Source organism: Manis pentadactyla, chromosome 5 (assembly GCF_030020395.1).
Source record: "Manis pentadactyla isolate mManPen7 chromosome 5, mManPen7.hap1, whole genome shotgun sequence".
NCBI classification, from domain to species: Eukaryota; Metazoa; Chordata; class Mammalia; order Pholidota; family Manidae; genus Manis; species Manis pentadactyla.
In genome coordinates, this window is record NC_080023.1 from 103,732,070 (window position 1) to 103,747,525 (window position 15,456).

Sequence of the window (15,456 nt, forward strand, 5' to 3'; positions counted from 1 at the left end):
TAGGATTAAATAAGTCATTTATCACACAGCAGGTGATACTCAAGTGGTATGTCATCTTACCATTTAGATGTTTCTTCAGGCTTATGTTTATTTTTCCTAATGAGGATGCAATTAAGGAGCACCTTGAACTACTGTTGATATATATAAAAAGGAGTAATATACTACAAGAAATTCAACTATAGTCATTAATTTTTATCTATTTTTCCCCAAACTATGGCAGCCAACAAAAAACACCCAGTGAAATTCTAGTGACTTAAATATAATTATGTGTTCTACTTAGAAATGAACGTGTTTAAATAAAAACAATATGACCTTATTAAAATAAAACTTTTATTAATATGTGCCTTATACAAGTTTTCACATTTAATACACAAAAGGCTTGTACATCAGTATTAAATATAAGGGTATATAATTAAGCATTATTGTTTTCTGACAAGTTCATAAGTGTGCTCTTCTTAAAAACAAATGGCTTGTTTTCCACTATAATCTTTAAACCATTTTAAGACAAAGTTTAAATACAATATTCCCCTGAATATGAATAATATGAATTAATAAGATTAATGAACAAAATTCTGTAGTTTTAAGGTCATATTTTCCTACATATATAATAAAAAGGAAATGAGTGGACACTAGTGCAAGAAAATCTAAAGAGGCCATCACTATTTTTTTATTACTCAATATAGTACACTTGTATAGCTTTATAGGTCACAGCACATCAAATTAAGATGCTCCCAATCTGTATAAACTCTGTTCATTTCCCTGGCCACAATTACAGTACCAAGCCAACTTAAGCCTACCACAAAATAAACATGGGACACAAAAATTTACCTAGCAAGAGCAAAATCTGTTGCAGGTCAATCTCAACTCCTGTAAAAAGTAACTGGTATGTTATTTCCACTGGTTAACAGCATACATAGTAAACAGGACACAAACCAGGCACCCGAACTTGGGTTCTGATCCCAGCTTTACAAAGTAATAGCATGTCCTCTTAATCACTTTATCTCACTAAGAATCAGCTTTCTTAAATGCTTTGACAAAACAGAAATAAATATATAGTGAAGATTAAGTGAAGTAATGTATATAAAAATATTTTGAAAACTGTAAAGGAGTTTACATATGTATGTGTGCGTAGCTTGTCAAATATTTGAATATATTATTTTCTGAATACTATATCTCAACTTAAAAGTTAAAATAGCCACTTCTAAAAAATTCATTAAAATCCCTTATAATCATTCTACTTGTTTTAAAAATAAAAATTCTAATTTAAAAAAAGTTCCGTTTCTCAAAAGAAAGCGGTATTACTAAAAAAAGCCATATCTTGATATTTTTTGATAATACTAAAAATCACTTGAAATAAAAGTTTATAAAGTTAGCTTGTAATTATGTTTTAGTATTCTTCATTTAAACAGACAACTGTTTGGAACTTTACCTTGTTTATATTTCATGCAGCATCAAAGAAAGCAATCAATGCATTTTGGTCATAACTGTCCAGAATCTCCAGTAAAAGAGGTACTTTGGTTTTCACATTGGTGCCTTTGAACTTGAACTTATCTATGAAAAGATCAGTGATCATGCCTACAAAGAAAAATGTTTATGTCATGTTATTAATTAATTCTAATTGAATGTTAGTTCTAATATTTATTGAAAATGAGTGATTGCTTGAGAATAGACTTCTAAGCACCTAATCCATTATTTTAAATACACAAACCAAAAAGGACTGATGTTTTAAAAAATATTTTGGGATTTAAGGCAAGTTTCAAAATACAAATCATTTGGCTAATAACCCTCTTAACAACAGGTGATAGGCTATTAATTCAGACAAATCAACTGCTGGCCAGTTTTGAACTGCTACTGTTATATTTAAAATCACAAGCGGTATATTTTTCCTAAGCTGACTAATTTGACATAAGGGTACACAGATCCTGTTCCTAACAGCTTTATTTGAATTAAAATATTCCATCTATATCTGGACCATTCTTGAGATTTGACTTGAAGGCAAATATTCCTAGGTTTAAAGATCTGGGCAAATAATTTCACCTTTGAGTTTTCTTATATGTAAAATGGGAATAATTTAAGCTGTAAATCCTTTATCCAAAACCCATGATGTAAGATTTGTTTCAGAACTTTCCATATTTTAGTAAGATAATAAATGACATATATAATATTTGGCATAATACCCAAGGGCACTGAGCATCTGGTAACAAAACATAGTAATGTTTATGCAACAAAATATATGGATAAATATTCACATGAAATGGAAGAAAAAAGACTATAAATAACTTCATGCTAGTTTGAGATTTTTGTCATTAAATTGATTCAGATCAAGTCAGATTTGCTGTCAACTAATTTATGAAAAAAAGCTTTGGTTTTCAAAGATTTCTGGATTTTTGAACTGGTGATAAGAGATGGTTCTGTACCACCCACCTTCTAAGTTAGAATAAAAGATCATGTGTTGCTATATAGTAATTAAGATATTAGATATTATTGTTATAGTTTGTGAGCAAGTCCCTGGTGTAAGTCAGAAATTCATTAGGAAGCTTAAGGATCAATATGGATTAATGATACCAACTGACACTACAGAAGACTTGGCATAGCAAAAACCGCATGCATTTTGGGCCCAGAAGGTTCTTCTTATAAAGACTCTGCCAGTAACCACCTCTGTTGACAACAAATTGTTTAGTCTCAGATTTCAGTAAAAAATGTGAAAAATGGAGATAACAACATCTACCTTGCAGAGCTATTTTAAGGATTAAATATCCCAACCAATTATGAAAATGTTATAAATAAATAGGTGTGCTATGCACAATCGATCTTACAGCAAAAAAATGTTTTTAAGCTGTTCCTTCTTCCTTCTTTTTCTCCTCTTATGTTCCCCTTGTTCTTGCTTTTTCAATACATTTGTGACAAACCTAACTTCTCACCACCAAAGCAAACAAGTTTTAAACTGAAATTTGACACAGCACATATATATCACTCATTAAATTTTGCCTAAGCAGTATTAAATTCTGCATTTTGATATTTCATGACAAAACTAGAAAATTACTTGTGTGAAATGGGGCCTAAAGTTTAATGTTTCATAGTTTATATTCATGTCACACCAGATTTCTTCATATATATAGATAAATTTATTGCATTACACTTGTCTCAATTTTTATTTTCATTTTATCAAGTAAAAATATTAAAACTTGACAAAATATTCTGTGCAATAAATTGGTTGTCACTGGTTTATGATTGCTGTAATCTTTGCCTATCACCTCCTTCCCATCTTTTCTCACATGATCTTTTGCAAATAGCTAGCAGAAAAGAAATATGGCAAGCTATTCTGGAATGGTCCACTAACCATACAGTCTTTCAAGATGTGCAGGTTGCTTTTTATATTCTTCCTGTAGGTGATCTGCTTCTTCAAGAATACAGCGATATTCTGGTATCAGAAAATTTGTATGTCCCTCATGAACCTGCAATTCCTTATTTAAAATAAAAAAAATAGAAGCATCTTAGTCTTCAAAATTCAATCCAGTGTAACTTTAAAGACTTTACAATTTTAGAAATTCCATCACAATAATATAATGATAATGAGTCCATGATACATATACTTACCTTTAAAGCATCAATTAACTGCACTTTCTTAGCCAAAAGTAACTGGTACTCCAGCTTTGGGTGGATTAGCTTTAAGGTGTGTTTGACTGATACTTCATTTATCTCTAGAAGGAGTTAATAAGCCAGGCATAATTAGGTAAATCACCTTGATAAAAACATTCTTAATGTAACAACAACAGCAAAAAAAAAAAACAAAAAAAAAACCCCCCAAATTATTCATTTTTCTTCCTTACCATATGATATGTTGAGGTTAATTTTCCTTTTTGTAGCTTCTTTAGAGAGCACATCTTTTAGGATGGATATAGTAGAAATGTTGTCAGATTTAAAAACTCCTTCTCCTTTTCTATAAAATTAAAAATTTTTTTAAAGAACAACTTTAGATGGAAATAGATACAGTAACTATGTCCAGCAAATACATATTTTATGACTGGTACCTAGTGTTTAGATATCATTTGATTTTAGATTCCTTTGTAAACATATTTCATTATTAATATAAAGCATATTTAAACATGCAACTTTTTCTATTAATTCAAGTTCCCAACATACTTATAAAACAAACAAAATGTTAGATATATGCCTTCTAAAGATAGGAGAATTTATATAAGTCCAACTTTTTTCTTCATTTTCACTATTTCCAACAGCTTACTCTTTATGTATATAAAATGCATTCAGAATTGCTTACTTACATATAAGCATGTTTTTCTTTTATGTAATCACATAAATTACAGCATGACTACATCTTCAAAAGAAAGCTGACATTAAAACTAAATGTAACTTCTTCCACACCTACATCTACTGCCACCTTTTATGGTCACAGAATCCTTTTTCTTCAGGGTATCACTCCTTTCTCATTCTTCTCAGTTCATGTAGTTTCACTGCACTAGCCTAAGCCCCACTTCTGGGACTTCAGGAGGAAGCATTTAGCAGCGCATTCCAAACCCCTGGTCACAGTGGATTATGGTTTGGCAATGATACTTAGTCCTGGGAGCTTTACTGAAACTAAGTGGGGAAAACAGGCTCTATGGTAGCTGAAAAGACATAAAGGTAGATGGGGTGCTAGTGGCCACTTTGGAACTACACAGGAAAGCCAAGAAAAAACAAAAACAGAGCTGAGCAATAGAAAGGAATAAAGTCTTGATGATATCAGTTAAAACATTGATCCAGTTGTGCCTGAGACAGACCACTGCTGGACTTTTTAAGTTCTATGAGCTCATAAATTCCTTTTATTTGTTTAAGGCTGCTTGCATTCGGCTTCTCTTTATGATGACCCAAAGTTTCCTAATTAATATATACCATCTTTCATGTATTCAATGTTGCATTTTTATTTGTTTTTTACACATACAAATAATTTATACTAACTAGCTGTAGGCAAATTCTAGTTCTTTTTTTCTAAATGGATGAAAATATATACTTACCATTTTGATAACAGCTGTGTTTTAGAAATCATGAGGTTTTCACCAGTCTTTAATTTTAACTGATGACTTTTAATATTAAACACACAGTAGCTGGCACTGTGAAATGACTCTTATGATTCATCTTTTTCAATAATCTCAATTCAATTAAGTAAGTACTATTATTTTCCTTCCTCAGAAAAGAAAACTGAAGCTCAAAGAATTAAGTGTTCAAGCTAGGTCAAATAGTTGGTGAGTCACAGAGCCAAGATTCAAACCTGTATTCAAATATGTATGTCTGCCTCCAACGCACACACTTCTTTACTTTTTCCATATTTATGTATTTTACTCAGGCACCCAAAAAGCATCTACTGAGCACTACTATGTTCAAAGCTGTTTATTAGATACTTGGAGGAAACAGAGACAATTAGGAAATATACTCTGCCCATGAGGAGCTTAGTGTCTAATTTATAAAGACAAGCTTGCAGAAAAATTATTTTTTATATATATATATATATATATATATATATATATATATATGTATTTATATGTTATAAATATAGAATGTAAAAATATTATATTTCTCAAACAAGTAAGAATAAAATGCTATGGGAACAGAGAAGAAAATCAAGAAAGAACCAAGGAATCAAAAATGTAGCTATTGAGTTGGGCCTTGAAGGATAAGTAGAGTTTTGACTGTTAAGGAAAGAATATTTAAGGACACAGAATGGTAAAGAGCAAAGGTAAGCTACTATAAAAATATACGGTATGTTGCGGGCATGTTGAATTGTCTGATATGATTAAAGTGTAAGGTTCACTGTGGTACTTCAAAACGAGACATTATTATAGGTTTAGACACAAACAAGATTCCCTTGGAGGGTAAAGTCAAATATTTCCATAGAACCAATGTTAAAACCAGTTAGATTTCTGGAAAGTTCTTGGTCCCAAAAGGTTGCATTCTCAGGTAAAATTATGTGTTCATTGTTTCCAGAACGTAGCATAGTAAAGTCTCAACTAGGAAGTAGGAAGTAGAATACCTCAATAATACCTCAAATTGAGGGAAAGAATCCTTAGGAGAGAGACAGGAAAGAATATAAAGGCCCCTCCCCTCCAAACAAAAAATAAATTAAAAAACAAAAGAAAACAAACAAAAACAACCTAAAGATGTGAGAGAGAATGAGAATGCCAAGACCCTGAAGAAGTATGAGGATATAAGCTCAAAGAGCAGATGTAGTAGCCTTACCCAGGAAGTAGGTCATTTTACCTTCTGAGATAGGAACAAAGCAGAAGGAAAATTGAGCTTCTACTGTGTTCAGAAATAGAAATTGTGGCAGCCTATGTGAGATGACTGGGAAGTGACAGTAAATGGGGAAGGAGTACACTGGGGGTTTGAGAAGAGTGTAAAGAACATAATGGCTGCCACCTCTTAACATGATAACTTCCAAAGCCTGCATGTTCTAAGTTCTGTAATTGAGCCATTTCCTATATTTTTGTATAAAGAAATTCAATTGGTATTTTTATTGGAATTAGGATGTTTGAATCAATTTGGGAAAGACTGCCCTACCATGTTTATAATGTCTTCATATGGGTGACAGTAGAATCTATTACTCCACTTAATCAAGTCTTTTGTGTCAATAAAATTTTTAAGTTTTCTTCATATAAGTTCTGCATATTTCTACTAAAGAATGTTCCTATGGATTTTATTTGGATATTTTGTTATTGTTATTGCTACTCTGAAAGGGTCTTCTTAAACTATTTTCTAACTGGTTATTGTTGGGAAAGAAAAGGTACTGATCTTTCATATTGATCTTTAATAATTTTTAAAAACCCAGTAATTCTACTTCTTTTTTAATGGATTCTCTTGAACAGGATAGGTTTTCAATCACATTATTTGCATATTATTCCTGCCTTAAAACAAATGAAAATTTAGCAGCTCCATTTATATAAAAATACTTGTAAAGCTCTATTTACCTATAGGTACTTTCAAGTTGTGTATCCAGGAAAGTGTTCTGAAAGTAAAATGTCACACATTCTCCTGCTGGAGGTTTTTCAGGAACTTCAGGCAAGCAAAAAACCACCCAGGAGTGAACTTCAGCAAAACTGAACTGGCCTGTTAAAGTCAGTGTATTCATGGGTCTGTAATTTAATAACAGAGGTACACGTTTGTGTATGGGAATACATGAAGGGATTACATGTACACAACACATTAACAAACAGAATTGTGCAACAAAACCTAAACAAATATAGTGCATTTAAATCTTCTCATATTAACCTCATCCATCAGATAAATGAGCACTTCAATTTCATGAAAAAAAAAGCTTACCTGTACTTGGGCTTTTAATATTCAGTCAAGTTACATAGCTTGTTTTCAAGTTATTTTTTTTTCTAGATTATATGCTTTAAAAATAAAATTCAGTTTATTCAGGTAGATTTCATTTTTTAAAGTTCATCTAGTATTTTTCATATAAGCTAAAAAACATACTTACACAAGAATCTCCTTAGGAAAAGAATCAGCATAATACTAAGGCCAAGAATTGGACTTTCAAGTAAGAGACCTGGATTTGAAATGTTGCTTGATTATTTGCTAGCTGTGTGCCATTGGACAAGTTAGGGAATAACACCTTCTATCTTACGTGGATATGGAATAATACTTTTGATGTTGCAAAATCACACATATACACTCACACACAAACACATGCAAGGTTGTAAAATAAATAAATTTAAAATAAGTCAAATGGATAATTACAAAGGGTTAAGGAAATGCAAAGTTGATGGAATTAAAGGTTCAGAAAGAATTTTAAGAGGATACAGAATTAAGGAACTTAAGAATTAGAAGGGACTTTAGAGATTATCCAGACCAACCCTCTCATTTGCAGATGCAAAAACTAAAACCCAGAGATATTAAATTATTTATCCAAAGTCACATAGAAACAGATATAAGATTATGATCTGAGTTTATTGATTCCCATTTGCTGTTCGTTCCAGCACACCATGCTACTCCCATTAACAACTTAGACTTTTAAACAGGAAGACACCCAAAAAGAATCTACTCTCTTTAATGTTTTCTAAAAAATCTTCCTTAAGACTATATCTCCTTACACCTTATTTAAATTACATATCTTTAAAATTACAAGTTGCAATAGGAAAAAACATGGGCTTTGGCCTCAAATCATGGCTGTTTCTTACATCATCAGGCTACTTACTTTTCAAAGCCTCTATTTCTCATTTGTAAAATGGACACATTACTATCTTGTCTTGCTGTATGACTTAAATGATAATGCCTAAGCATCTAGCACATTACACGGCCCAGGGAAAGTATTCAATAATTGTTCATTTCTTTCCCTTCTCTTTCATTTAAGCCCATGGTCTCTCACTTTTAGGAAAGAAAAATGAAAAACTACAAACAGAAGGAGGATGGTTAAACTGGAATGCAAGCTAGAAATAACAGGGACTATCACCACCAACTGTTCTACCAATATTCCCTGAAGGGAAATAGAAAGGAAATTAAATGTTTGAAGCTAAAAAAATAAGGTCCTGTTCACAGAGAACTCAAATGCTGAACAGTATTTGCTCAGGATGGGTGTGTGAGAGAACTCTCACTGTACTAATCTCAGAATGGTAATAATACATGAGAACGATAGGAAAGTCCAACTTAAACCAGCCTCTCAAAGAAGACAAAGGATTTCCTATCTATTAGAAATATTAGTCCACAGCATTTAAATATTTGTTTTTAAATGTGCAAATAGCTACTAGAATTTACACTAGCAAGTTTATCTGTACCATGTAATAAACTAAAAATAAACTGTTCCGCTCTTCTTGGTCTTACCTGTCATGATCAATATAGTGAGTTCTTTGATGGAGTGAAAGGGGTTTGATAAGGTACTGGTGGACCTGACAGGTTTTGGGTTGAATCCTCGGAGTCACATATGCTTGAAGTGTGCCATACTGGCCTTCGATTGAGCGAATCTGATTCAACATAAGAGGAAAGAAAATAAGAATAATCTAGCAACATAAATGTTATCTCTAAAATGTTCAACACAAGTAATCAAGTACTTAGGCCTTAATCACTTCTGTAATGTTTTGAAGGAAATAATGATATTCTATCAATTACTTTTTACCACCAGAGTAAACAAAAATTTAAAAATATTTTGACAGTCAACACAGACTGAGAAATGACTGGTGGTTACCACAGGGAAGGGGAGGAACTGGGGTAGGTGGGTGGCAAGGGTGAGGGGGATAAATGGGCACAAAAATTCTCAATCATAATACAAGTTGGTCACAGGATGGTAGGACAGCATGGAGAATACAGCCAATGATTCTGTAACATCTTCCTATGTTAACAGATAGTAACTGCACCAGTGGGGGTGAGGATTTAGTAATATGGGTGACTGTTGAACCACTGTGTTGCATATCTGAAACCAGTATTGGATTATATATCAATGATACTTCAATAAGAAAAATAGAACTAGCAGTCAAAAGCAAAATTAATCCATCTATAAAAGTTTTCCTAACCACATATTCTTAGGTGATTTATATTTACCATTAGCAATGCTATGCCTTTCCAAAAGATACACATTCTCATATACTACCCTATCACACCTAAAAACACAGGTGTGTAATATATTTTATAAGAGTCACATCAAAAATGGTTAAAATTTAGACATTTTTGTTGAAGGGATAAGTAAGTTCTCTGAATAACTGAAACTTATATGGAATAATTCATTTTCTCAGAAATGGGGGTGTTATAGCATAGAGCTGTTGTTATAAAAATCTATCGATAGAAAAAATGTTTCCAAGAACCTATTTCTTGACTTTCTATGAAAATAGAGAAGCATACTCAACATAATTATGACATATTTGAATTAGAAAATTCTTCTGAGCTACCTTGAATACAGCTGGTTAGATATCCTACCAGAATTCAAAACACTTAACAGAAAGTAATAATTCCTTAAAGTGTGAAGACCTAATTTTAGAAGAGCTGGAAAGCTATCCAGCTTCTCCTGTCTAGCCCCCTTTCAGAGACTCTGTTGGAATTCATGGGATGGACTGTAGTACTTCTTGCATTACAACGGTTAGCGTTCCTAATTTAAGTGACATTTTAACACACTTTTCCTGGCATGTGAGGGGGGTAAAAAAATCAATGGTTTACCTAAATGGTAGACATAAATAAAAGTTTAAAGCAAGATTTAAAAAAAATTTCACTCTGCAAATATTGCTCTGAATGAGAGGAGAACATAGAGAAAAACATAAAGAATAAAAATACAGAAAGAAAAATTTTTAATATATCTGATAAACTTATACTTTAGGGTTTCATATTGGAACATAGTTTCCACAATAAAAAGTCAAAATGTTTTTTCTGATTACATAACAATTCATATTCATTATTAAAAAATTCAAACAGTAAAGAAAAATTAGGATGAATACACAAGTCACCTGAAGTCCTACCACCCAGAGATGATCAGTACTGCTATTTTGGAGGTCATCTTTTTATGTATCTCTTATGCAGATATACAAAAACAAATGCATAATTTCACATAAATAAATTCTATTTATATCATTGACATCTTTGTTTTTATTTCTAACACCCATATTTTTCACCCTTATCTGTGCCTCTCCTAATGCCATCATGTCCTCCTACTCCCATCCCACATATGCCTTTCCCCATTGTATAACTTATCATATCAGACAAGCAAGTATGTTCCATTTCATACCTGTTAATATTTACATCATTATAGATAAACTGTATACCCATATATACATATTTTATCTGCATTTTGTGTTTTTTATGCAATTTGCTCCATGTTAATAGGAATAGATCCCCTGTTCTTTATCACAGCTGTATAATAGTCCATGGAATGGATTAAAATACTATTTACTCATCCATTCAATTAATGAATACTCACTTTGGTCCTACTTTTCAGCCTCTACAAACAATGCTGCAGTTAATTTTATATATATACACATACACACACACACACACACACACACACACACACTGGTGTGTGCAATACTATGACTGTATTGCTATCAAATAGATCCCTCCAAAGGGCACTATTGCCTGTGTTTCCAAAGTAGCTATAACAATTTTTATTTCCTTCAGCTATAATTAAGAGCATCCTTTTCCTTATCACTGTCACTTGGTGATATTGCTCTTTAAATTTTTTTGCCTATCTGTTGGACAAGCAGAAACTTTTTTCTTATTTTAATTTAATTTGGGTTTCCCTAACTAATAATGAGGTAGAACATTTTCCTTTAATATTTGTTAGCTATTTTGATTCCCTCTTCTGTGAACTGCCTATCATAACCTTTGCCTATTTTTCTTATTGAACAGTCTTTATAACAACTTATAGGCAGTCTTTTTATTTTATTAATATTCATCCATTAACTGGAAGACAACTAGATTTCCTTCTTTCTTTAAATAACTAGGTACTTCATTCATCTGAATTTATTTATATATGGCATAAGATAAAAATCCACTCAATTTTCTTCCAGATGGATACCAGCTGTGCCAACACCAATTTTTCAAGAAACAGTAATTGAATAGAATTTTCACTACATAAAAATGTCATGCACTAAGTTTCCATAAATGTGTGCTGGCCTCTCTATTCCTAGATTATTTTGTTGCATGGCCTTTTTTGTAGCCCTTGTAAATACCCTAAATTATTTTTATTATACTAGTTTGTTTTGCCATATGGCAAAATAAGTTCCACCTTTTCTTCTTTTTCATAGTTCTTTTGTGGCTCTTTTCAGATATTCATACTTTCCTCAGAACTTTAAAATTATTGTACCCAATTAAAAAGAACATAACTTTTTAATATTTTTTAGGCCTACTTCCTACTTTATTGGCACAATCTTGAGCAATAAAAATATAATTTAAAATATTTAATTAGGTTACCATAAAATATGCTTATGTATATTCCTTCAGAGATCAGTTTATCCCAGTTTTTAATTTTTCTTTCAAAACACATTAAGAGGGTTTTTAGCATACTAAAATAAATTGCTCAGAGAAAAAATTACATTTAACTGGGACTTCCTTAACCAATGTGAGAAAATTATTGTGTAAAAGCATTCTTGAATAAAACATACTTTGAATCTCAGAGCATCAGCAACATCAGGAAAAAATTTACAGTCCTTAATTTTAGATCATCAGTGTGTCAAATATATTTTTAAAAATCTATATACTACAAATTAGATAGTTGTGTGCTGTAGTTAGTATTTAATTGTAAAAATGAAGATGTTAATAAAACTGCTAAAGAAAACATTAAAAGGTTTTCTCTAGAATAGATGGTAATAAGTGACATCACTAGAACACAGTAAGAAAAATTAAGAGAGTAGGAAAATATAGGGCAAATGCTCAGGTACTTTATAAGCAAATTACTTTATTTGGACATTGACTGGATCAAAGACACTTAAGAAAAATCAATGAAATAAAACACTAAATACATGATGACATCAAGGAATTATTGTTAATTTTTCTTAGGTGTGTTAATATTATAGTTATGTTTAAAAAAAGAATTCCTATATTTTAGACACATTACTGAAATATTTACAAATGAAATTATAAAATATATTTGTCTCAAAATAATTGGAATGCACAGTGACATTATAAACAAGATTTCCATGAGCTGATCTTTGCTGAAACTGCAGTCATTACTTTCACAAGTGTGAAACTTTCCATAATAGAAAATTAGAAAAAAAAATTCTAGTTAGAGGAAATTTAGGATTGGTAATTGTACAGTTGATTGGTAAAGTGCCAATAACAGAGATAGAGGTTTGGACTGAATTAAAATCTAATAGGTCATTCAAAAGTCATGACTCCAAAATGACTCACTTCAGGAAGAAATTTAATGCAAAGAAATGATATCATATATTGTAAGACATACCAAGGAAAAAAGGAAGTTCAAACTTTCAAGTAATGGTAATTTCAAACATTTTACCTTGAGTTCCAGCCTTGTGGTGTTTGCCTGGCACCGATAAGTGGCGAGAAGAAAGTTGTCATTTGACTGGAAAGAATTTAAAGTTGAGGAAAGAGATGAATCCATGTTTTTAACAATAAAAACTGCATAAAAAATAATAAGGTTTTTCTTATTCCTACAAATAACCCTGTGCAGTAAGTTTTACTAAGTAAATTGTAAGAGATGTAGAAACTGAGGCATGAGGATTAGATAAATTTCCCACAAGCTAGTAAGCAATGAAATTGGAATTCAAATTCATATCTTTAAGACTCTAAGCTCATGTTCTTTCCATCTAGAGTTTCTCCAATAACACTTCTTAATTGTTCTTCTAAAAATTTAACTGACAATGCAGACGTCTAATGTTTATATTATAAAGACAAAAACATCAATATTTGATGTTGAATATCCCTGATTTTCACAAATACTTATAGAGGACTGAGAAATGTATCATCATTGTAATCCCAGTAAACAGCACAGTGCCTGGCATACTGCAGGCATTCAATATATGTTTGTGGAATTAAATTGGAGGTTACTCAAAAAACTACCCAAGAACAAAACGCCAGGACCAGAGGGATTTGCCACTGAATTTTATCAGACATTTAGAGAAGACATAATACCCATTCTCCTTAAAGTTTTCCAAAAAATAGAGGAGGAGGGGATACTTCCAAACTTATTCTATGAAGCCAACATCACTCTAATACCAAAACCAGGCAAAGACACCACAAAAAAAGAAAACTACAAACCAATATCCCTGACAAACACAGATGCAAAAATACTCAACAAAATATTAGCAAACCGAATTCAAAAATATATCAAGAGGATCATACACCATGATCAACTGGGATTCATCCCAGGGATGCAAGGATGGTACAACATCCGAAAATCCATCAACATCATCCACCACATCAACAAAAGGGAGGACAAAAACCTTACGATTCATCTCCATAGATGCTAAAAAAGCATTCAACAAAATTCAACATTCATTCATGATAAAAATTCTCAACAAAATGGGTATAGAGGGCAAGTACCTCAACATAATAGAGGCCATATACAACAAACCCACAGCCAACATCATACTTAACAGTGAGAAGCTGAAAGCCTTTTCCTCTAAGATCGGGAACAAGACAGGGATGCCCACTCTCCCCACTGTTATTCAACATAAGTACTGGAAGTCCTAGCCACAGCAATCAGACAACACAAAGAAATAAAAGGTATCCAGATTGGTAAGGAAGAAGTCAAACTGTCACTGTTTGCAGATGACATGATATTGCACGTCCTGCTCTGGCTTGCCTTCTCCAAGGCAGTTACTCCAGACCTTATCTTTACCCTAATTTCTCTTCAGGAGCCACACCAAACTCTGATATTGCTAGTCTGCTAGTACTAGGCAGAAAGAAATGATACACTAAGCATGTCCAAAAGCTCTGACACAATCTATTCCCAGGTACTTTGCACATAGTAAGTGCTCAGTAAATATCTGCTGAATGAAGGTTAAGTAAGATTCAAGAAGCCCATAAAAGTGAGGAAGGGCAGGCAGAAAGAACAGATTAAATGTGTTCAAATGTAGGAATGTGTGAAAAGAGATAGCATCTTCAAGGAATTTTTGTAACTTCAGTTTGGCAGAAATAATGTACATGGGAGGGAAGGTAGCAGCTGGTGAGAAATAAATTGGATAGGTAATCAAGATCTGAAACATGTAAAGTTTTTATGCCAAAATGAGGAATCTAGACTTACATGCAGCAGGAAATAATCTTTAAAGGTTTTGAGAAAAGAAATGACATAGTGATGCTTTTATTTCAGGAAAATCTGTCAGGTGGCAGTGCACAGCATAGCCTGGAGGTGAGAGAATACTGGAGGCAGAGAGAATACTGGAGGTGAGAGAATACTGGAGGCAGAGAAACTGGTAGACAAGTAGTTCAAGCAAGCAAGATGAAGGCTTTGAAAGTTAAGAGAAGTGAAAATGAAGCAGAGTAAAGGATTAGGAGCCAGGGGCAAAGAACTGGCAGAAACTAGTGACTGACTAGATTTAACAGATCAGAGAAAGGAAGAACTCTTAGTACTGGATTATTTGAGGATAAAGAAAGCAGAAGCAGCCTTTGAGGAAAAGCTTATGAAAGGGAAGATTGAAGGAACATAAAACCCTAGTAATATTTATAGGGTTTATTCAAAATGACATAACAGAAATGAAAGCATTTGAATAATTTTTTATATTTTTTACTCACCTCAGAATCACAGCTGCTAAAGCTGACAACAGCAGAATTTTTATCCACATCAAGCAAATCTATTGGAACATCACTCTATGGTCAATATTCAAAAAAAGAAAGGTTCAGATGGAAAACTAAACATTTTCACAAAACACTTTTCTAAAGGTTCTCTTTATAGTTTATGTTCATTTTTAATTTGAGAGTATGAATCCTCTTAACTTATATTTGATAATATGTACTTATAGAAAATAAATATAATAAAGAATAAAGGCTATATCACAATGACCTTTTTTTCTAGTTTGGATTACCAGA

General features: G+C 32.2%; 1 protein-coding gene across 1 annotated transcript in view; it reads right to left on the reverse strand.

Annotated features, from left to right (window-relative positions):
• Window positions 1-312: 312 nt before the first annotated feature.
• BBS7 (Bardet-Biedl syndrome 7) overlaps window positions 313-15,456 on the reverse strand; it is a 37,629-nt gene continuing 22,485 nt past the window's right edge. The window contains exons 12-19 of the mRNA XM_036923002.2: window positions 15,163-15,237; window positions 12,926-12,991; window positions 8,815-8,954; window positions 6,960-7,124; window positions 3,831-3,940; window positions 3,598-3,701; window positions 3,341-3,464; window positions 313-1,575 (exon numbers count right to left, since the gene is read on the reverse strand). Of these exons, the coding sequence (XP_036778897.2) occupies window positions 1,442-1,575; window positions 3,341-3,464; window positions 3,598-3,701; window positions 3,831-3,940; window positions 6,960-7,124; window positions 8,815-8,954; window positions 12,926-12,991; window positions 15,163-15,237 (918 nt within the window). The 3' untranslated portion in view covers window positions 313-1,441. The remainder of the gene's footprint in view (window positions 1,576-3,340; window positions 3,465-3,597; window positions 3,702-3,830; window positions 3,941-6,959; window positions 7,125-8,814; window positions 8,955-12,925; window positions 12,992-15,162; window positions 15,238-15,456) is intronic.